The following is a 23,136-nucleotide window of genomic DNA, read 5'->3' as shown; positions in this document are numbered from 1 at the left end:
AGCTAGTATGTGGTGGAGGTTACAATTTGAACCTGGCTCAAACCAAGGCTATCTCTATAGTCACTATGTATTGTTGCTTCTCTCTGTCATATTCACCTGCTTTGATTTTCTTTTTTACACCTTTGTCAGAAAGAAGGAAAATTCATTACCTAAGCCATCAATTAGTCATATGAATAACGGAGCAAAACCCTATTATGACATTAGAATGCTTCCTGATTGGCTAAAAGTGATTGCAAGGTTAGACTCAGGAGCCTAATCCAGAGCCCAGGTGCCTAACTACCAAACTTAATTTAAGGGTTTACTGGGAGGGATGAATCTATTCTTTGGGGCTACAGGAAAGATTGATGCCCCTGCTTAGAGCAGTGGGAAGGAAGTTGTGACCGGAGCTAGTGGTAATAAAGGAGATGAATGTGAGACTGCACTTGGATATGGTATATCTGGGAATCCAAAGGACTAGGATGCTTGGGGGACCTTGGAGGCCTAGGAAGCTGGTTGCCTCCAGTTGGATTTTAGAAAGCAGGAGAGAGAAATGAAAAGTAAACACTTTTAGTCTTAAGAGCAAAGTTCAAAGTCTTCTAGGCTGACGTGGAAAGAAGGAGCTAGTGTTCTGGGAAGGTGACAGCAAGGCCTAATACCAGGGCTGGTTCCTTTATACCATAAGGTATGGGTAAGATTTGAGGGACTGTAGTGAAATAATCTAAATTACCTTTAATTTTTAGACACAATATTGTATGAGTAGGATACATTAAGATTAGGTCATTTTAAAAACATGAGTTAGCATTATGTATATTCATTCTTCCTAGCACACTCAGGGGATTTGTGCTGTGTCTTTTGGATTCAGTCAAAGGGCACCACGTGAGGACCTTAAGGGCCCCGTGTGGCCTGGAGGCCGCAGGTTCCCCACCCCTGGTAGACCCTGTAAGGACAAATGGAGAGGATGTGGGCAAGAGCAGCACAAGAAGGGCAGGCATGGATAGATTGTGACTGAGATCACGGGAAGAAACACTCAAATTGATTAGTCATTCCATAGATAGTTAAGTAATACGAAGTGCCGGGCATTGTGCTAGGCAGTAAAGAAACAAGAAGAATGAAATAATCCCTATTCACTTGGAAATTACATTCTGCTGAGGCAAGGGCGGATAGTATGTACATATATAGATGGAGAAAATAATAAATAAAAGATAGGGAGGGAGGGCACTAGTTGATTAGATCATAGATACATTTGAATATAACCAAAAAGTGGTCCCAGTTCCAGCTTACACATAATGGGCTGGAAGCTGAATCTTTATATTGCTATAATTTCCAAATATATTTCTATGCAAATACAATTGTATTTCTTAGTATTTGAGGCAATGGACCAAGAGTCAGGCATTATGAATACATTTTTATCCCTGAAAATTGTCTTTGGTTCCTGAGGAGAGTGTGATTAAGGAAAAAGTTGTCAGTAAGAAGAGAAAGCCACTTTAATGAAAAAATCAAATCTATTCACTTGTAAAGACTTCTCCTTAACTGCTTCATAATCACGATGAATTGCAGGTTCTTACTAGGGCCTGAGATATATAAAACCAGAATCTCTCCAGGGGTGTTATTCTCTTCATTCTCAGACTCCTCTCTCTCAAGTGCACCACCAGAATTCCATGGGGCATTATATGACTCTCTGGAAATGCTTTAAACTTTCAGAATTCATAGCTTGGGGGTAAGGTGAACATCAACATCCTTGTCACCCTAATATCTTGACAGGAGATGAATGGAACTATTTGTGAGAAGGAAAAGTTGTGCATAAATGGCTCGAGGAAACGAGAAGGTAAAAGGGTATCCTTTTACTCTATCAGTAAAAATTTATAGGCTATCTGTAAAGCAGTTGGATACTCTTGGGTCTTAGGTAGATGTTCTCTTTAATCATCAAGCTTCTTCCAGGGCCGAAAAATGAATAATATAATAATTTTATGAATCTTTTCATCTTCCTCTACATCATCTATATTTCAACTTGCAGAAAATTTTATCCTTAGATTTAGGATATGGATACCTCATCTAGTGACTGGGCTGTAGGAATATAGCCTCCTGCCTATGAGCTGGGTCCGTCAGGGTTTTAAGATGACTTTCTTCTTACAGATAAAGGGCTAACACCGGTTCTGTTGGTGACTGGTTTTTCAGAGGTCATTGGATGAAGAAGGTCACTGTGACCAAAGGAGAGTGTCCTTGAATCTTATGCTGATGATAGGATGACCTTGGGTCTTCTATGTGGTACATTCATCAGGGAATACGAGGAAGCCCAAAGTGCTTTTAAAAATTAATTCTCGGTGTATTTTAAGTCTCTTGATATATAACCAATGGGCACTTAGTTGTGAAATGCTCTTTTCAGATGCATTTGCAGCAAATGTTAAATTGCCAACTTGAATCCCAAGAAAATGTCTTTTCTTCCAAGAGGTCAGACTTCGGAAAACTGAACAAGAAGGCTGTCTAATGAATATTCTGGCTGTCTTTTGAACTTTTCTGTATTTGAATTAACCTTTGGCAAAATAGGATTTCAAAAGACAACTTGCTTTGCTCTCAGGTGGAATGGCTAATAGCCATCAGAAAACACCTTTGGAGGCCAATTATCCTTTACTCATGATAATTTTCTGGTGCTGTTCAGAGAGGTGATTCTGGGATAATGACATTAATTAAACGGAGCTATGTGGTAAAGTCAGTAGAGTACTGAATTTGAAGTCAGAAAGATAAGTTCTAATCCTGCCTCAGATACTTATTTGCTTTGTAGCCCTGGCCAAATCATTGGATTTCTCTGTTCCTCAGTTTCCTCATCTGTAAAATGAAGCATCTGGACTCAATGGCCTCTATGATCCTTTCCAGCTCTAAGTCTAAAATTAATAATTTATAATCCTAGAGAGTTTCTTTAGAAAAATGATTATCTATTTTTAGTTCCAACAATGTAAAAAATCCTTTTTTTCTTTCATGCTATCAGAACTCTGAGCCTGGTAGATAAATTGTGTTTAGCTCAAAACCCGAAAAATATATTTTCCTATCAAGGATTTTGTATGTATGTAGGGCATATAGCTTTCTTTGTGATAAGTTATTTACTTTAAAAAATGATATAAGAAGACAAAACATATTATAAGATAGTTCACATAACCCTAACCTGAAATAAATTTACTATTTAAGTTTAAAAGAGATACTAAAAGGAGGAGAAAAAGAGAGAAAAATACTTTGAAAGCAGCAGACTTGCAGAATCTCATCTTGGTCTTGCTACTACCTGTTTCAACATGGCCTTCTAGATTTAGAACAGGAAGGGACTTTAGAAGTCACCAATACAGTGAGTGCTCTTACTTCACAAATGAAGAAACTGCTGTTTCTAGAGATTAAATACATTGACTAAGGTCATGCAGATCTTAAGTGGGATGGTCAGCAAGTGTGCCTTCTACACAGCAGGTACGCAATTAGTGTATGATAAATGTTGTTGTTTGTCCTTTGCTCTCAAAGAGGACCATGACATCAGGAAGGTGAGGTGACTTGCAAGTGAATTGGATTTAAGTGAGGCAGGGCTGTGCAAAGTCACTCGCCTCACTTTCTTCTCCGGAGTCATGTAGGTTCAGTGGCAGGATATAGATCAAGATGACAGGATCTGGCCCTGGATGCAGTGGGGGGCCTTGGCCTTTTAAAGTTAAGATCTTTCCCAAATGTCATTTTGTCTGAGGCAATGTCCATTCAGTGATTAAAGGTAGTTAAGAAATCAGGCAAAGAATGGCTTCTGTTACCTGGTCAAAGAAAATATCAATCTGGGAGGAGAAGACCCTCAGGATTTCTGGCCAAAACAGAAACAATTGCTATTTACATTTGCTCTGAGCAATCAGAGCCTGAACAATGACCCTGGGCTTGGACTGGGACCTATTGTCGACCAATCAATGAAAGTCAGAGGTATTTGGGTTTAATGAATAGTCCTTAAGAAAGAAATCTAGCTGTAAACCCCAAGATATCTTGAGAGGTTTCAGTGATCAAAATTTACATTCCTTTGGGCAGAGAGGGACTGTAGGAAAATGGTGGCATTCTAGGATATAGAGGATCCTAAATTCTCTGCAAACTAGAGTTCAGGTTTAAAAATACATCAAGTTCTTTTTTTTTTTTAATGAAGAGAACCAGTTATAAATCCCTGTATTCAATAAAACACTGCACAAAAGGATAACTCCTGGGAGCCTGAACATAAACAAGTCTCAGTACAAGGAAGGTATTGCACAAAGCAGACTTCTGAAATGGGAGAAAGTCACACATCAAGGTCTCATGGTAGAGTGGCCCTTGAGCTTTGGCCACTGCTGAAGAAAGGCTCTATGCAGAATCCAGGCAGCCCCAACCCTGTCCAGGATCCAAACAATCTGGACCTGAACCAGATGATCAATGAATGAATAAATGAACGAATGAATGAATTTAACCTCTCTGGGACTTAGTCTTTTTATTTGCAAAGAGGAATAATCAGAGCCATAACTAGAAAGAGGTGATTGGGGTTGTCCCCTAGGATTCTCGTTTCTGGAAGGGTCACACCCACCTTATGGTCACCATGCTGAGACTAACAGGTGTAAAGTCTCACTGGGTGGGAGGTGTACAATCTCTCATGTTGGTGCCCTGAAACAGAAGTGACACCTTTTCCCCAACCCTTGCTCTGGACCAGCTTTAGCTCTTTTATATCTATTTATCCAATACTATCTATGATAAAAGTGATACATACATACATTCATACTTACATACCAATTATGAAAAGGAATAACTTTTAAATCAGTTAGTAGTGATTACTTTGATTTATTTTCAGTTTGACTGAAGAATTCAGTTCCCTTCTTCACAAACATTTAGTCTTAACAGCTAAGCCAGCACAGACATTCCTTTCAGCCTGAATAATATCTATAGATTTAGGGAAAAGATAGACTGACTTTATCATTTAATAGAGTAAGAAATATATCTTTATAGGTATAGAATAATAATAAGTTAAATAATAGAATCTTCTAAGGTTGTTTCCCTTTCTAGCAGCTGGAGGATGGCATTGACTGCTAGTTTACCAATTACAAACCACAAATTTCTCTTAGTGGGAATATTAATTAAAGGTGAAGTTTTTCTTTCCCAGTCTTACATCCCCCTTTTCCTGACAGCTGCAGGGCAAAGATTTCTAAGACAATCTCCCTTTGACAGACAAGTTGATAGACATAGGCCCTAATCTGATAGAAAATCAGATTTGATAACAACAATCCAGTGTTGTCAACAATAGGAATTTGGGTTAAGAAAGCCTGGGAGAAGCGAACCAGTCAGATGACCTGCCTTGTCCCACTGAATTATGTTCAAAACAAGTTTCCTAAGATTGCTGTAATTTTAAACTCCTCTTTTCTGTTATAAAAATAAGCTCTGTAAATCACTCCTTTGTCTCTGACCTCTGAGGAGTTCCACAACTAGATTTCATTGGCAATAGTTGACCTTGCTAACTCAAATCATTTTACTAGGAAATATTGTGCCTCAGACCTTCCTATTTCAGACAATTTTACAAGTATAGATATACTATTTGTCACTATATACTATGTGAATTTATATCTATTTATCCAATACTATATATGATAAAAGTGATATATACATATATTCATACATATATACAAATTATGAAAAGAAATAACTTTTAAATCAGTTAGTGGTGATTACTTTGATTTATCCTATAGTGATACTATAGATTACTTTTGTGATAGTATAAATTAATTTTACATATATTATAAATAAAACCACCATTCCAACCCATCACAGTAAAAAATGCATAAGATATAATTTAGGCACCTAAGTGGCACAGTGGATTGCTTGTTGTTCCTCCAGTCAGGAAGACCTGTGATCAAATCCAGTTTCCAACACTTACTAGCCATAAGACCTTGGGCAAGTCACTCCACCTTTATTTAGACACAGTTTGTAAGGTCATGAGAATAAAATGAGAAAATGTTTTTTAAATGCTTTGTAAACCTGTAAGTGCTACAGGAATGTTAGCTATTATTATTTTTACTATAATGTATAGAAGTACTTTGAGAAATTAACGGTACTATACAAATTCAAAGTCCTATGATTACTTTTGTCCATTTTGTCCTTTCTGGTTTAGTGATTATAATGGCAGAATGACAATCACAAATCTACTGATTTAAGTCACAAAGTTTAAATGCATTGCTGAATTTCTGGAAAACATTTCAGAATATGAAGTGTGAAAATTTTTTGAGATAACGTACCTTGCTCTTGATTCTTTTTGAAAGGTTGTAAGCTATGTTTAAATGAATATTTACAAATTTACATTTAAGAGTTAAATTTATGCTCATTTTAAAACCTCCCATTTAATAATGATTTATTATTAAGCATTAATAGAAACAAACTAGCTTGTCAATGCTTTACATTTTAATAAATGAATATTAGTGGCTAAAATGTTATAATTTTTCAGTGCTAAACATCAAGTTTTCTTCACTCCCACTGACTTTTTATTTCCTATGGTTATAGTATATATTCTAGTCTTCTGACTCGGCTTTTTTCAGTTAGCTTTATTTTATAACTTTTCTTCTAGTTTCTTTATGTTCCTTCCACTTATCTATCATTCTTGCATTATAGTGCTCTGCTGCATTAGAGTACCAGAATTTATTTATTCTCCTATTGTTAGATATTTAGATTACTTCTAGTTTTTTTTTTCTTTTAATACAAGTAATGCTGCTATAAAAATCTTTGAACTGAGAGTTCTTTCTTCCCTTTTGGTAACTTTTATATTTCCAACAATGGAATCACAGGATCAAAGGGTTTTATGATTTTTATGCCTTTTACTGTTCATTGCCTAACCACTTTCCAAAAGAGTCTGCAAGATTGCAATTCTACCATCAATGAAATGGGTGTACTTATTTCTTCACAACTCACTAACACTGTCTTATTGCTTTAAATAATTTTTGCCCATCTGGTGGGTATGAGCTGGCATGCCAGAGATGTATTGATTTGTATCACTTTGATCACTTGTGAAATTGAACATTATTTCAAGTGGTAATTAACAATTTGTATTCCTTCTTTCCTAAACAGTCTTCATATTGCTTTAAGATTTCTCCTCCAAGGAATGGGCTTTGTTTTTAAAGGTTCCCACAAACATATTTTAGATCTCAAAATCTTTTATATTTTCTATATTTTGTGTAATCTGTTCTTTTTCTTTTCATTATATTATTTCTTAAGTTCAAAAACTATTTTTAAAATTTAAAGTAATGAAGGACAACTATCTTATCCCTAATAGTTCCTTTTTTGGGAAGTACAAGTCTGCCTTATTCAGTTTTTTTTCCCTCCAGTGTGTTCTCTAGAGCTCTTGTCTCTGTTTTTCTAGAAATATTTAATTCTGATGTATACAGCTCTATGAAGAAAAACTTGGATGTTTTTCATTTATATTGTAATGAATATGTAATTAATTTGGTAGTATTGCCAATTTTAGGATTTTGAACTAATACATGCATGAATTTTAATGTCCCTCCAATCATTGAAGTCTTCCTTTATTTTAATCATTATAACTTTACTGTATCCTTAAATAGGTCAAATATATTTTTGCATAAATCAACAATTATTTGATAATCACACTGTGATTAAATCACATTCATCCTGTATATCACATATATGCATCACATGTGAACATATAAACACATATGCATACATGTGTACACACATATATATGTATGAATGTAAATAGTCTCTCCCCAACTGGATATGTTTCTCGAGAGCAGACAGAGCTTGTTTCATTTTTTATCTTTGTATCTCCAGGGCTTAGCATAGCACATGGAATATAGTAGGTGCTTAATAAATCCTTGGTGATTGGTTAGTTGATTATTAATATATATTTTTAATGGTTTTTTTTTTTTTTGCTTTTTGGAGGGCAGTTGTGGTTAAGTGACTTGCCCAAGGTCACATGGCTGGTAAGTGTTAAGTGTCTGAGGCTGGATTTGAACTCAGGTCCTCCTGACTCCAAGGCTGGTGCTCTACTCACTGCACCACCTAGCCACCCCAGTTGATTATTAATATAATCTTACATATTTAAGGTTTGCAAAGCACTTTAGTTCACTTGATCCTCAACACAACTGGTGAGATAGGTGCCATTGTTATCCCTGTTTTGCAGATTAGGAAACCAAGGTTAAGAAAATGACTTGCTGAAGGCCACACAATCTCTAAGTGTCTGGAGTTGCTTCTGAATCTAGCTCTTCCTGACTCCAAGTATGTCATTACCCCTGGCTGACTCTGTAATAATAATATTTCCACCTCTTTATTTTCAATATTAATCTCTTAAATCTCTTTTCCCTATGCTATTACAAGTTGTGAAAGTTGGCATTCTAGTTCTGTGCCTGTTTTTAATGGCGATGGTTACCGTATTTCTCCATTGCCCCTTGTGTTGTCTCTTTGCTTAAGCTAGATTTTTACAAATTGTATTGAAGAAGACTGTTCTATTTATTGTATTTATCAGGAATATAGTGCAACTTTTACAAAGACCTTTTCTGCATCTACTGATATTATGACATGGTCTAAGTTTTAATTTATATGACATATGTTGATTTTCTGAGGTTGGACTAACTTCGCTTATGTGGGATGAACCACATATCTAGTTATGATGAATAATTTTTTTTCCTATGTTGCTGGATTGTTAGTAAAACCCCATATTCTACCTCATATTATACTTAATTGTTAGATTATATGTGAGAAGACCGCTGGTGGAAATTATGGTGAACCTGGAGTGAGTGGTGTTGTTCAGTTGTGTCCAACTCTTCAAGACCCCATTTAAAGTTAAAAATACTGGAGTCATTTGCTATTTCCTTCTCCAGCTCATTTACAGATAAGGAAAATGAGGTAAACAGGGTTAAGTGACTTGCCCAGGGTTACACAGCTAGTAAGTGTCTGAGACTGGAGTTGAACTCAGGTCTTCCTGACTCCAGGGATTGGATCTTCTCTAATCTGGGCAGCTAGGAGGCACAGTGGATAGAGGGTTGGAATCAGGAAAGCTCATCATCATGAGTTCAAATCTGGCCTCAGACATTTAGTATAGTTGTATAATCCTGGGTAAGTCACTTAACCTTGTTTGGCTCAGTTCCTCACTTGCAAAATGAACTGCAGTATCTTTGCCAAGAAAACCTCAACTGGGGTCGTGAAGAATTGGACGTGACTAAAATGACTGAAAAACAACCACAACATCGTCTAGCATGGAATGGTGCTTCTTATGTGAGTAACAAACAGGTACTAAATAAATATTTGTTAAATTAAAATAAATCTCATCCAATTTTAGTTGCCAAGGCTTGATTTGTACTTCGCTAGGAAAATAATTGTAAATAACGGGGGTCTGGTGTGGCACAACAGGGTACCAGACGAAGAAGTCAGTCAAGAATCCTTATTACATCCTAACTTTATGCCAGGCATGGACTGAGCTCAGTCACTCAACAGGCAAACTCCTCCGTTTGGCGTTTAAAGAACTCTACAAGCTGCCTTTCTGGTCTTATCACCCCCAGATCCCTGATACCCACTGCACTGTCCATTCCTACCGGCCTCGGTGCTTTTCATCACACGTGATATTTCTCTCTGTTCCCTCCCTCATCTCTGCAATGCTCTCTTTGGAATCCCTGGTTTCCTGCACACTACCACTAGCATGCAGCCCTTCCTGCTCCAAGGTTATTTTGTATCTGCATTGTGTGCACTTTGTATAGACCTCTATTTTTTGCAAGTTATCTTTTCTTTTTGAGGACAGTGACTGTTTCTATTTTGTCTTTGTATTCTCAGCATCTGCACAGTGCCTGACACATAGATTCCATTAAATTTTAAGCTCCTCGAAGGTAAGGAGTGTCTTTTGCCTTTCTTTCCACCCCCAGAGCTAAGCACAGTTCCTGGCAGACAGTAGGTGCTTAATAAATGCTTGTTAATCGACCAACTGAGTAACTTGAGCAAGCCACTGAACTTATTTGGACCTTACCTCTTTCTCGTTTGTAAAATAAGGAGCTAGGATTAGCTGATTTTGAGATCTGCTCAAGCACTAACAGTTTATGATTCTCTATCCATAGAATAATAAAGGATTTTAATAAAACTAAATGTCACAGCGGGAGTAATTGGTCATTTATTTATCATTTGAATTCACACAGTGCCTTTCCTATGAAGGGCTCAATGCACTCAGTCAAATCATTTATATGCGCAAAATCCTTCCAGCTTTACTGATTACAGGGAGGGAACTAGGGGTAAGCAACAAAAGCTCTCTATCTGACAGTATCACGGCCACTGTTATTTCTGCTGGTATCCCTCTCCTCCTGGGCAAGGATTTAAATTGAACCACAATTCTATTTAGAAGTTCATACCCAGGAAATCCACAAATAGGGTTGGTAAAGGGCCATTCTTTAGGAAAGTCTTCATATAGAAGAATCCCTCAATTCCCCCATGGCACAACAAAAAAAGTGATGGTTTTAGTATTTCTCTGCCTAGAATGGTGGCCCACTTGCTCACCTGTCAGTGCCTCATGGACAAGCTAAGACATTTCTAGCTCGGATGCCTACTTGTCATCCAAATGTAATCTTCCCCTGGGGATGGCAGTGGGGAGGAGGGGTCATGTGAAGGGACTGACAGGTGACAAGGGAAGGGCACAGCCTTTGGATCAGCTCCCAGAGCAATGATTTATTTCAATCTCATTGAGTCTCCTTCCATCACATTCCTGTTACACATGAGTGAGGCCACAGTGAACAATGGGACTTGTTGGAGACAGCTGCTCTGTCATCAGCTGAAAGTCACCATAGCAACTGGAAGGGTCTGGATTACACAAACACTTAGCTGGCTACAAATGAGAGTAGGTAATAGTTTGAGGTGAAATTGGGGACAAACCTAGGGAAAAATGAATGCCTAACTGAACTCCTTCTCTCTCCAGCCAGGCTCATCCCTTCAGTACCTCCATAAACCTCTGTCTTCCACCAACATCCTCCTGGCAGAGTTTACCCACATAATCCATTCACTGGATGTGGTAGCACCCAAGAGCTTGTCTGTTCTTCATTAGACACAGAGCACCTGCTTCTCTCTCTACCCTTTGCTTCCTTCCTCCCGCAACTAGCACAAAATTAATAACAGTGGTCTTGGTGGTAGCAGGAGGAAGGGGTAGAAATCCTGGGCTTTTGAAATCAAGAGTTTGGTCTCACATCGATGGGTGTCATGGTAACCTATAAATGTCACACTGTAAGTGGGAGTTTACTCCTCCTGTGGTGTGGCTAACTCTCATTTAGAAGCACTAACAATGGGATGACATTTCTTTTTAAAAGGCTTTTTGCTAAGACTGAATTTTCTGATTTACATTTATCCTCAATTCCATTTTTGTTATCTTGACTTTTAGTGTCCTGATCATGGGGTTTAGAGCTAGAAAGGGACCTTAATAAATGTTGATTAAATGAGGCTGGGGCATCAAAATGATCTTTATATAGAGCCTCTAGTCCAAGGGGGTGTTGGAGGCAGCAACAACCAGCTTGTGAAACATTGCTAAATTTTCAGTGTAAGTATTTACACTTCGGAAATTGGCAACCACTACAAATCAAGGCTTAGTTTATTGTTTTGTGGATTGTCTAGACTTAAGAAAATGTAATAATGCAAATGAAACTTAAAGCATCAGCAGACCCCTCCCTCTCCTTGTAATCCCTCAAGAGTACAGTTGCTAAACATTTCCCAATATATTTCTGTAACTGCTCTATTAACAATGCTTGAGCTCAGAAGGAGTATAGTAGAAGGCTCTCGGAATGAAATCATTACCAGACTGGAGGTTTACTGACAGTAGACTAAATAATAGTAAGCAGCATCATTTCTATAGTACTTTAAAGTTTGCAAAATCCTTGGAGTCTCACAACACCTCTGATGTAGCCTACACCTTTTCATTTTACAGATGAATCAAAACCCAGAGATTTGCCCAAGTATTCAAATCCAGATCTTCTTACTCTAAATCTAGTACTCTTTCTGCTTTACCACATTGATCTTTTTATTTTTTAGTCTTGTTTTTATTTTTATATGGCAAAAAAATCTCAATATGTCCTTTTCCTCTTTGGGCAGCTAGGTGGCTCAGAGGATAGAGGTCCTAGACTGGAGTTAGGCAGGCTCATCCTCCTGAGTTCAAATCTTGCCTTAGACACTTATTAGCTGTGTGACCCTGTGAAAATCACTTAACCTTGTTTGTCTTGGTTTCCTCATCTGTAAAATGAGCTGGAGAAGGAAATGGCAAATCGTTTCAGTATCTTTATCAAGAAAACCCTAAATGAGGTCGTGAAGAATTGGATATGACTGAAAATCCTTTTCCTCTTTCCAAAGATGAGCCCCTCCTTGTAACAAAGAAAAGAAGTGGTTAAGCTTAACCAAATGATACCAGGGAATATGTAGATCAAATTTTGAACTCAAAGTCCCCCACCTAAACCCTAAGAGGAGGGAGGGTACCACTGGCCTTCCATAAGCTGTAATGGCTAGTGTTCCCCATCATGTGTATGTGTTTTGGTGTGCAAAATTTGTCGATTTTGAATCAGATAATAAGAATTCCATGCTTTTCTAACTCATGTAACTCCATTATTATCCAGTCTTTAATAGGTTAATTGAGGAAAACCAATGAAAATCCCTTTTCCCAAATCAGAATTCAAATGGAAGGAGCATAATCTCTGATCCATTTAAAGTAGCTATGGGAAACTTCCTGAATTTGTACTAGACTTTTTCTCCTTCCCCATATTTCTACATACCAAAAAAGAAGAAAAAAAATCTATCATATTATCAAACAAATCATCCTGCCTCAGTGATTGTTAAATAAATGTCTCCTGTCCCATTGACCTTTCAGAAGAGGCAGAGTGTGATCTAGGGGAAAGACCACTGTATTTGGAGTCAGAATAAGCTGAGTTCCAATCCTGTCAAAGACACTTACTAACTGTGTGACCTTGGGAAAGTCATTTAACCATTCTGAGTTTCAGTTTCCTTATCTATAAAGTGGGGATAATAACCACTTCAAGGGTTGTTTTGAGGGTCAAACAAGATAATGTATTTAATGTATCAACATTAAAATATTATATAAATGGGCTATTAGCAGCAACCACAACAATAATATTAACGAAAAGAAAATGCTAAGGATGATTTTGAATTCTGACCTGTGACTTTGATTTCACACTCAGTAGGAAAACTTCCGTAAATTAAAACCTGGGGATCATAATCCTGGCAATTGCATTGATTAGATTGTAGGAACAAAACTGGAACATGTTTGATAAGTACTCAAAAAGTTAGAAAACAAAGAAATAGGTTAATACATTACTCTTTGGGCAATCATACTTGTTCAGGGCTGAGCTAAGAATGTGGGCAGGTAGTGGGAGTTAATGAGAAAACATAAAAGTAAATATGTTAACTTTAAATCACTACATGTATTTTGCCAGTCACCTCCATAGTTAACCAGTTATCTTTGAATTTGGGAAGGACTGATAGTCCTATTTGCAAATAGGTATTTTTTTACATAGGAGTCATAACTTAAATATCAGTGGATGCATCTTGTACAATTCTGGTCCAGATCCATATCTGGGCTATAGTATGTTGAATTGTATATTTGGCTATCACAAAGAAGTTTTTCCTTCATGAGTCTTTATTATCAATACAGATAATTGAAACATGCCTTGCATAAAATTTAAACTTTTTTGAAAAGACATGAAAGTAACCTGTATTGATAACCTTGATTTGTATTTCACAAGATTTGAAAAATAATTTGTGAATGGAGTTATAATAAAGATGATCAAACTCAACTTTCTCTCTCATAACTGAAGAGGGGTTTTGGTATCAGATGCTTTAAAAAGTTAGTTTCTTGGCAGCCATTGTGGCAATGTTTATGGTCTTGCACCCACTGCATTCTGTTATTCTTTCACATGAACAGCAGGAGTTAACATCTGTGTATTTCAAAAGACTATTAATTGTTTCCTCTTATCTTACGATGTCTTTTGATGGAAGACACTTATCTGAGGATTCCTTCTAATTTTGATTCATGGTTTTCCTCATTTTAGTCATTTCTGGTTTTGTATTTTCTGTCCTAACTTCTCAGGAGGAAAACTTTCCTAGGCTCAAATCAGCTAATGGAGCAAAATTAACTAATTAATACCATTGTTAAAAAAACAAGTGTTTATTAATGCCCATTAGCATTTTATGGAGTGCTTAAATGGAGTGCTTTTTATGATGTTATGTGAATCTAAAGGTGAGGGACAAAGAAATATTCTGTTTCATGCTGGAAATGGAGGGTGGAAGACATGAAATAAAATCTTGCACCTGACACTTGCTGAATGACCCTGGGTAAGTCCCTTAATGTTTCTGGGCCTCATTTCTTCTTCTGTAAAATGAATGGATTAGACTCAATGATCTCTATGGCTTTTTCCAGCTCTAAATTTATGAAACTAAAATTCATGGTCTACAAATTAGCTTTTCTGAAAATGACAAACAAACTAGTTCCTTTCTCAGCTTCACTCTCCATGACTGAACGCAATGGGATGAAATTAATAAATGCTATGGGAGGTCTGGTATATGGTTAAAGAAATTAAATGCACATTGTTGTTACTAATAAAACTATCAATTATGTCTCATTAAGGCAATGAAATTTTTCTGGATATTTAAGCTGTGTAATGAAGCATGATCTGGTCGTCCCATCTCAAGCTTTGTAAGAGCAGGGATGGAAAGGCAGACACGTAATTTTTCAAAGTTAAGGAGATACCACAGCAATGGAATTCTTTCACCTTTAAATATCCAGCATTTGAATGCATTTAAAATATGATTTTATTTTAAAGCTGTGATTTGAGGTTGACTATGTTATGATTCATCAGCTGCAGTGCTGATTTGGTTAAGAATCTCCTTCTTCTCCCAAGGACAACCTTGGGTATAAAAACAGGCTGGGCTTGCTATGAGAGGGTTATTGTGAAAGGAGAAGCTGTGGGTGAGGTTCAACACTGTTCTATATTGAACCAATTCTCTCAGTACTAGCACATATCCCATCCAACTACAAATCATCAAAGGGAAAAAGAAAAAAAAAGATGAGAAAGCCAATTTATTCAGATAATCTGAAAGCCTAAAACAGGGGTCCTTAACTTTGGGTCTGTTGACCTTTTTTTTTTTTATTTTGGTATATACATTTCAATATTGACACTGTAGATAGAGCACTGGGTTTGGGATCAGGGAGACTCATATTCCTGAGTACAAATCTGACCTCAGACACTGTGTGACCCTAGGCAAGTCACTTAACCCTGTTTGACTTAGTTGCTTATTTATGAAATAAGCTGGAGAAGGAAATGGCAAATCACTCCAGTATCTTTGCCAATAAAGCCCCAAATGGGGTAATCAAGAGTTGGACATAACTGAAATGACCAAATAGATATTTCAATATAATTAGTTTCCTTATGCTAATGAAACCATGGGTTTGGATAAAAAAAAAGATAAATTATTATTGTTGTTGTTGTATAGTATTGTTATTACCAGTAAAAGTAGTAGTATTAATTATTTCCTAAGACTTTACCTGAATCTAAGTGCCAAGGATCAGTGGCAGCAGACATGGGTGGGATGGTCAGTGGGGAAGCTCCGCAGTTGGACTCCACCAGCTCTCCTTGGATATGGACTTGAGAAGAGGCGTTCGTTGGTCTCAAGGCTGCCTTGAGAGGAGCAATTTGGTTGAATTGTACTCTGGAGAGACACCCAGTGAATCCTGGTGTATTATACTTGTGTATTTCTTGATCGATCTTCCCTGTTTCTAGAAGCAAGAAAAAACAAGAGAAATTAAGAATAGTAGCTCAATTTATTATATCAGTAGACTATGTGTTTTTGTTTTGTACTTATTTCTCCAAACTCATCCTTGGAAGATGTTCTTTACAATGCAATGTTAATCACTTAGTATGACTGAGAAATAGATATATGTTTTCAAAATAGCTTATTAGAGATGTGGTATAATGAGAAGATCCCAATCTACCTAAAAACTAGTTCCCAGAGAAGTGACAGCAAGCAGGATTATAAATCTTTCCTTTGAAATTTAATTTACAGATTCCTGATATTGCAATATGACATAGATAAGGATAAACGCCCTCTTTATTCTGATTGTTTCCTGTTCCTTTCTTGGTATTTCCCTCTGAAACATGTTTATTGAAGAAACTCTTATAATTTAGCCATTGGTTAATTTCCTGTTCCTTTATGTGCTTTTGTCACTTTTCCACCTTAAAGATTTTTGGTTTGAAAACAGCAAGCTTTCTAACCTACAATAGAACATTTTCTTCCTTATAACACTGAGAAATCTGGAGTATGAATGAATCCTGAGAAGTACCTTTTGACAGAAGGCAAACCTTTCCAACTGTGCTATACAGTTTTGCATGAGATTATGAACCACACTCACATTTTCTTCTACTTTCTTGATATCTCCCTGTACGACCATTTAAAGCTGGCATAGTGAGGATTGGGATCCTATAGTGTTATGGCAGGAAGGGGTCTTAGTGAATATCTAGACCAATCTTTGATGAGAAAACTGAGGCCCAGAGAGGTTAAGAGACTTTCCCAAAGTCACACAGCTAGTTAAGTGGCAGAACTGGGAAGTGAATCTAGGTTTCTTGATTCCAAATCCATCGTTTTTTCCACTATACCATGATTAATGGCATGTAAAACAATGTTTGTATTAATATGACAGCTGTTAGTTTAACCCTGTGTTGTTCAGCTCACTGCAGAGAACAGGTGGATACCCACCTGATGCACTGCTATGCTGGGCCCCAAGGCCCAGTTACCCAGCAGGAATCAGTCTTAGATGAACCCTGAAGGCTTCAAAGAGAGCAGATGTCATGCTCCTTATTCTACATCAGTGCAAGATAGGTAAGTGACATCTCAGACGTTATCATCTCCATTTGGATTCTAGTCAGGTATATTATATTAGCAAGGTGATTATCATTGAAAGGTATTATAGCTATTTGGAGTATTACATTTGCATTTCATCAAAGGATGAAGCTATAAGCTAATTCTTTTCCCACTCGAACTGAATAGATCAAGTGCTGTGCAGCACAGCAGGATAACTATGTATTTACATGTGTAATTCACAGCAGGTGATGTTGCCTACTGGGGAAAGGATATTAGTAAAGCTATCCTAGGTTTAATGTAGTCTCTTTTCTTTCTTTGTTACTTTCTTTCTTCTCCTTCCTTCTTCTCTCTCAATCTCTCCCTTTCTTCCTTTCCTCTTTTTTCCTTTCTTTCCTTTCCTCTCTTTTCCTTCCTTCCTTCCTTCCTTCCTTCCTTCCTTCCTTCCTTCCTTCCTTCCTTCCTTCCTTCCTTCCTTCCTTCCCTCCTTCCTTCCTTCCTTCCTTCCTTCTTTTACTGAGAGCCAGAAATCTACTCCTTTGGGACAAGAGAAAGGGAAATATTCATCATCAAATGAACTAAAGTTGTAAAACAGATGTCGGTCTCCACTGGTAGAAGAAACTTCCTCTGTGAGAGTTCCCTACATGAAGACATCAGACATCCAGACACCTCTGCCCACAAATGTACCTCTATGTAGTAAAATAGATAGGGAGCCACAAGAAGCAGTAGAATACCAGAAATCTTTTGAAAAAAGATGTGTTCACATGTGTGAATATCTTTGGGAAGAAAAGCAATGATGTAGATCAAAGGAGAATAGACCTGGAGCTGGAAGGAATTTTTTCAGCTTATTCCAAGTCACTGATAACACAAAAGATCATGACGGAAGGGATTGAGGCCATCTAGTCCAACAACCTATAGTTTAAAGATGAGGAATTAAGCCCAGAGAGGTTAAGTGATTTGTTCCATGTAACACAGGCTGTGTTGGGCGGGCAGGGGTTTGAACCCAGATCCTTTAACTCTAGAACTCTTTCCACTTTATAAAGATGGTAGAAGTGAAAATAGGTAGGCACTGTAAACTTAAAAGCAAAATGAAAGTTGAATTTGAAAGCAATGGGTCAGCAGAACCCCCAAGATTCTGTCTAGGAATGTGATCTCTTTAAAGCTTTTGGCTGTCTGTCTTGTGGTTGTTAGTAAACAAGCAGTGAGACTAGAAGGTTTGTGGCTACCATGTCTAACAGCTCTCCTACCAGAAGGTGAGGGTCCTGCATGAGCCCTTATGAGCTTCTTGGGCACAGGACTGATCCCGAAGCGCTGAAGTAGCCCAGGTAGAAGACCTCATTCTACATAACTTTGCCTTAAAACAACTGGGGGACATGAGGCCAATCTTCAAGGGTTTGAAGCAGATTGGGATATGACTGATTCTACTTGAACGGAAATGGGTAGAAGCTGTAAAGACAAATTGAGCCTAGATACATAGACAGCTTACCACCTAACTAACAGTTAGGGCTATCTAAAAGTGGAATGGTTGATTTAGGTGGTGGGTTTTCTCTTACTGGGGTTCTTAATGCTGAAATTGGATGACCATTTGCTGGAAACACTGTAGGAGGGATTTTTTATCAAGTACTTTTTGGCTTGATGGGTTTCTGAGGCCTCTTCTAGCTCTTAAATTTTGTGTTTCTCCTCTATCCCTGAGTGCCTCTTGGCTAATCAGCTATTGGTTCATCAGATTGCTAGTCTCAGGACCTTGGTCTACTTCTAGCAGGTTTGACACCTAAGTAGGACAGGCCTGCTACTAAAGGAGGCAGGGCCTGCCTGCCAATGGTAACTGAGCAGCTTTGCAGTTAGTCCAGAGACATGATCTATACATAACTAACTATAATATAAAATAATCCACAAGTGGATAAGGGTGCAAATTGCTCTGTGAAATCGAAGGGTCTCTTTCTCTCTCTTGTCTCAGATTCCTCTTCTTGTACTAGCCATTGTATGGAACTGAAGGGTTCATTAAAATTTTTTTCTTGTATTCACTGAATAAAGTTTTAAGTTTCTCATCCTTTATTTTAAAAATAGGTTCTTAGGATGATTTTTATTTCTCTCTCAGTTCTCCATGGTATCACCCTCTGTGCCTACCCCTCCCCCCAAACCCTAACTCAATAATAAACAATAATAAGCAAACAATTAAATCAAATTTCGTTTTATTTGCCTTTTAGTATCATATAACTTTTCCCTATGGGCCGGTGACAATAAAAAAAAAAATCTCTACCCCCTATCCAAAGGATTGCTGGCACAGTAAGGCTCCCTAGGTCTGTTAGAGATGAGTTTGAGGCCATCCACCCCATTTCATTAATGACCCAGATAATAACAGAGCCCTGAAAAATGTAGAAAGCTAATTCAAAAGCGAGATCGGCAGTATCACTTACAGTAGCACTGCGGTTGGGCTTATTCCTGTTTCGGGGAAAGGGGGAGGGTGGGTAATCCATATTTTACAAGCATATCTAACAACTAATTGTACCATCTCTGTATATCTGAATTCATTACCAGTAAATCATATTCATCTTTAAAATGGTTTACGTTATTTCCATACAAAGCTTAAATATTAAATGTCATCTTACTCTTAAGTAAATACTTTGGGCATCAGATATATTGTGTGAATATTTTATTTTTTGGGGGGTGTGGGATGAGGGGAAATTTCTGTTCTATAGAATACAGATCAAAACTACATTACAACGCTGGTTTAATTTATGTGTTCAGGCTGCAATTAGGGAGTTAATGCTTTCTATTCATATTGCTGTGTGCCCCCAGAAAGAAAAAAATTCAATTCAAACAAATAGTGACAAGGTTACAGGTAAAAAAAAAAATCTTCAAATGCAATGCCGATGACAATCCTTTTAAGAAGTTGCCCTTCTATCACCAGCACATTAGCAGCCCTTCCCGGCTTCTTCTATTCAGTTGTTGAATACCAAGTGACAGGCATGAGCGGGCGTGAGCGCTAGGAGCAAAGAAAATGGAAAAAAAAAGATGCAGCTTTTTAACAAGAAACACGAAGATGATAAAGTCAGCTCCATTAATGACATAATGGCGCAAGAAGCCTCATGTAAATTTATAAGCATTTTTTGCAGAGATCTTATAAACATTTAGAGAAGCTGACTCCTCAAAATGAGCTGTTTTATCTTTGGGGCTATTTAAACCTATCTGTATTTTCTTGCTTAGTATCCCAGGGGATACATTCATCTGAGGCTTGCTGATATGAGGCTCTGTCTCCCAACTCTAAGGTTTATGATCGAAATTTCTTTTGGGGGATGGCTAGGTGGTGCAGTGAATAGAGCACTGGTTCTGGAGTCAGAAGGACCTGAGTTCAAATCCAGCCTCAGACACTTAACATAAAACTAGCCCTGTGACCTTAGGCAAGTCACTTAACCCCAATCGCCCTACCTTCCCCCTCCAAAAAGGCAAAAAAAAAAATTTCTTTTGGAATAGAATTTCAGGGGTGGGATACAAAAAGCAGCGCATCTTCATCAGCCATCACACTGATTTTTATGAATGTTAGAGAAGAGGGCAAACACCAAAGGGGCTGGAATCTTACAGAGTTTAAAGGGCTGTAGAAGTTATCTAATCTTATAATCTTATCTAATCTAATCACACTTCCTACCAGCTTACAATTTCCTTGCAGAAGTAACTCATACACATACACATGTGTACCTAACTACATGAAAGAATGGGACAACAGTAGGAAGGTATAATTAAGGGCTAGATCGTGGTACTTCACAGGGTTAAGGGTTACAGGAATTCAGAGACCACAAAGTCCATTGTAGGCCTGGGTTGGTTTTCCAAGTCTTTCAGGTGGGTTTTTATGAAGAGGCAGGATGCTGGATTGTAAAAACGGAGGGGCACAAAATGGCAGGTTAATATTGGGTACCAGGAGAACATCTATTAACTCTAGTTGAAAAGTTACCTTGAAAAACCCTATCATCTTACTGAATATGGCCATCTTTGAAAATACTGTTCTTTTCCTTTTATCTTGACACAATCATTTCTAGAGCCCATTGTAATACCCTAGGACCCCCCCAAGCCTCATCAGAAAACCACCTGCCAAATTTTGATCTCCCCTTCTCCATAGCCTATTCTAAGGATCCCTAGGCTTTCTCAATTAGAATGGGAACCTCCTGAGACCAAGGGACATCTGGCTTTTTATTTTATTTTATTCCCAGCACTTTGCATGGTGCTTGGCATACACATAGTAATAAGTGCTTTACAATTATTTTTCCATTTCATTTTTCCATTCCATAACTGCCTCCCCTCTCCATGGTCTCCCAACATGAATCAGGTTTCTTATCAAATATGGGGATCAACATTAAAACTGATGGGCTTAAATCCTCTGGTGATTCTTAGGAGAGCCAGTCTGAAATCAAAATGTACACAGAAGTTGTAGGACCACAGAAAACCAGATGCATGCCTGAAAACTCTGACCAGTTTGCTAGGACAGGGCCTATCTTAAATGGAGGCTAGTGAGAGGTGAGAAGAAAGGGCTGTGGTGAACTGAACTGACAGTTTATATTATGGTCTGATTTGGCCACAGTTATCTTGATTCAGTTGGAAGTGACCTCCAAGGCTGAATAATTCAATCTGTACCACATGATCTTCTCCTCCACTTTTCTCTCTTTGACCTCTTTAGAACGCACTCTCCCCCTCTGTGTTCACAACTTGTTAGCGCTGGGGCTCCTGGAGAGACCAGCAGTGGGATACAGTGGACAAAGCACCGTGTTCAGAAGTGAGGATCTGGGTTTAAATTTTGCCTCTGACTCTTACTACATGAGTGACCCTGGGCAAGTCATTTAACTTCCAGGAGCCAAAGTTTCCTCATCTATAAAATGTGTGGGTTTGACTAAGCCTCTGAGGTCCCCTCCATCTCTAGATATGGAATTGAATGTCTCAATTGAATCTCAGATGTCAAAAGCTAAGGTTCCAAAATAGCAAAGTACAAAGCAAGATCCAATGAGATAATAATATGGGTAAAGCACTTTGCAAACATTAAAATGTGATATAAATGCTATCAGAAAAAAACTTAGACTAGGGATATCTTGTAAAAGTTTCTTTATATTTGCATATATTATATGTTTTATTATATATTATATTTTAAATAAGTATATTACACATATTATATATATATTTATATATAGTTTCTTTACATTTAGATCACCCACTGCAATGCTGTAATTATGTGATGCCAAAATTGCCTGAACAAAATAATTAAATACTCAATTATCCAGATATTTGTAAACATCAAGATATTTAGCATCATCCTGAATATATCTGAATTTCTCCTATTTTTCTTGAACATTTGATATCATGTGTTCAAAAGAAGACCAGATTGGAGCCCAGAAATGTTTTTCTGCCCTTCTGGGGCAAGGGCTTTGCAAAGATTCTTTAGTCTGTTCTAGGACTATGAATAAACAGGGCACGCTGGAAGTAACAAAGGCACTCCAAAAATTCACTGTGCCTGCCAGTCAAACAGCATAAATTGCTGAGTCCTTGGCTTTTGTTTTCTCCCCTTAGAAAGGAAATTCTGGGCAGATCTCGCCAGTTTTTATGCTAAGTGGTTTCTTCTTTTTATATTTCCAAATGCAAGTCAATTTAGCTATATGCCTCAGCTGTTTGCTTTATGAAAATAGGTGCATTAAATACAGAGGCCCAGGAAGAAAACTGCTTTCTTCTCACTCACTGGATTTCATTCAGCCTTCTCTCATTGCATTTTAATTTGCTTGCTGTGTAAATGGAAGACAACACACAAACATTTCCAAACTGGTTGAGTGTAGTACTTTTAATTTCTTCTGTGTGTGCACTTCTGTGTGTGCACTTCTGCAAGAATAAGTTAACTTAGAAAAAAAATTAGTCTTTGGAAAAATGTAATAAACTGTGGCCAAGACTATTAGGAATCTGTCAGGAAGTCTAGTGGTTTTCCTAGGTTCCTTTCTAATGCATTGAATTGGATACCAGACAAGACCAGCAGAAAGTTTTGAGGCTTATCTATCAAGAAAGGTACAGAAGTGTCTTCGTGCATGCATGTATATATGTGTCTATGTGTGTGTTTATGTATATAAATGTGCACCTATAGAGATATGCACATGCATACATAGACACACCTAAGAAGGATTACGGATAGAACTTCCAGATCAGAAAATTCTTTTCCAGTGAAGCCTGGTACCTTCTCACCAACTTACAGCCTTAGAGAATTGCCTAAAGCAAGAAGTTCAGCGAGCGACTTGTCCCTAGTCACACAGAGAGTTTGTGTTAGAGTCAGCACCTGAACCCAGCTCATCT

General features: G+C 37.7%; 1 protein-coding gene across 1 annotated transcript in view; it reads right to left on the bottom strand.

Moving 5' to 3' along the window:
* The window catches only part of LOC138157377 (contactin-associated protein-like 2), a 2,155,842-nt gene that overhangs the window by 19,165 nt on the left and 2,113,541 nt on the right, over positions 1 to 23,136 (bottom strand). Inside the window, exon 22 of the mRNA XM_069082919.1 lies at positions 15,512 to 15,742. Coding sequence (XP_068939020.1) covers positions 15,512 to 15,742 — 231 coding nt within the window. The remainder of the gene's footprint in view (positions 1 to 15,511; positions 15,743 to 23,136) is intronic.

Source organism: Petaurus breviceps, unplaced genomic scaffold (genome assembly GCF_028583685.1).
Source record: "Petaurus breviceps papuanus isolate PSGF00001 unplaced genomic scaffold, PetGlider_PUasm1.0 112, whole genome shotgun sequence".
Taxonomy (NCBI): Eukaryota; Metazoa; Chordata; class Mammalia; order Diprotodontia; family Petauridae; genus Petaurus; species Petaurus breviceps.
This window is presented reverse-complemented; position numbering and strand designations above follow the sequence as displayed.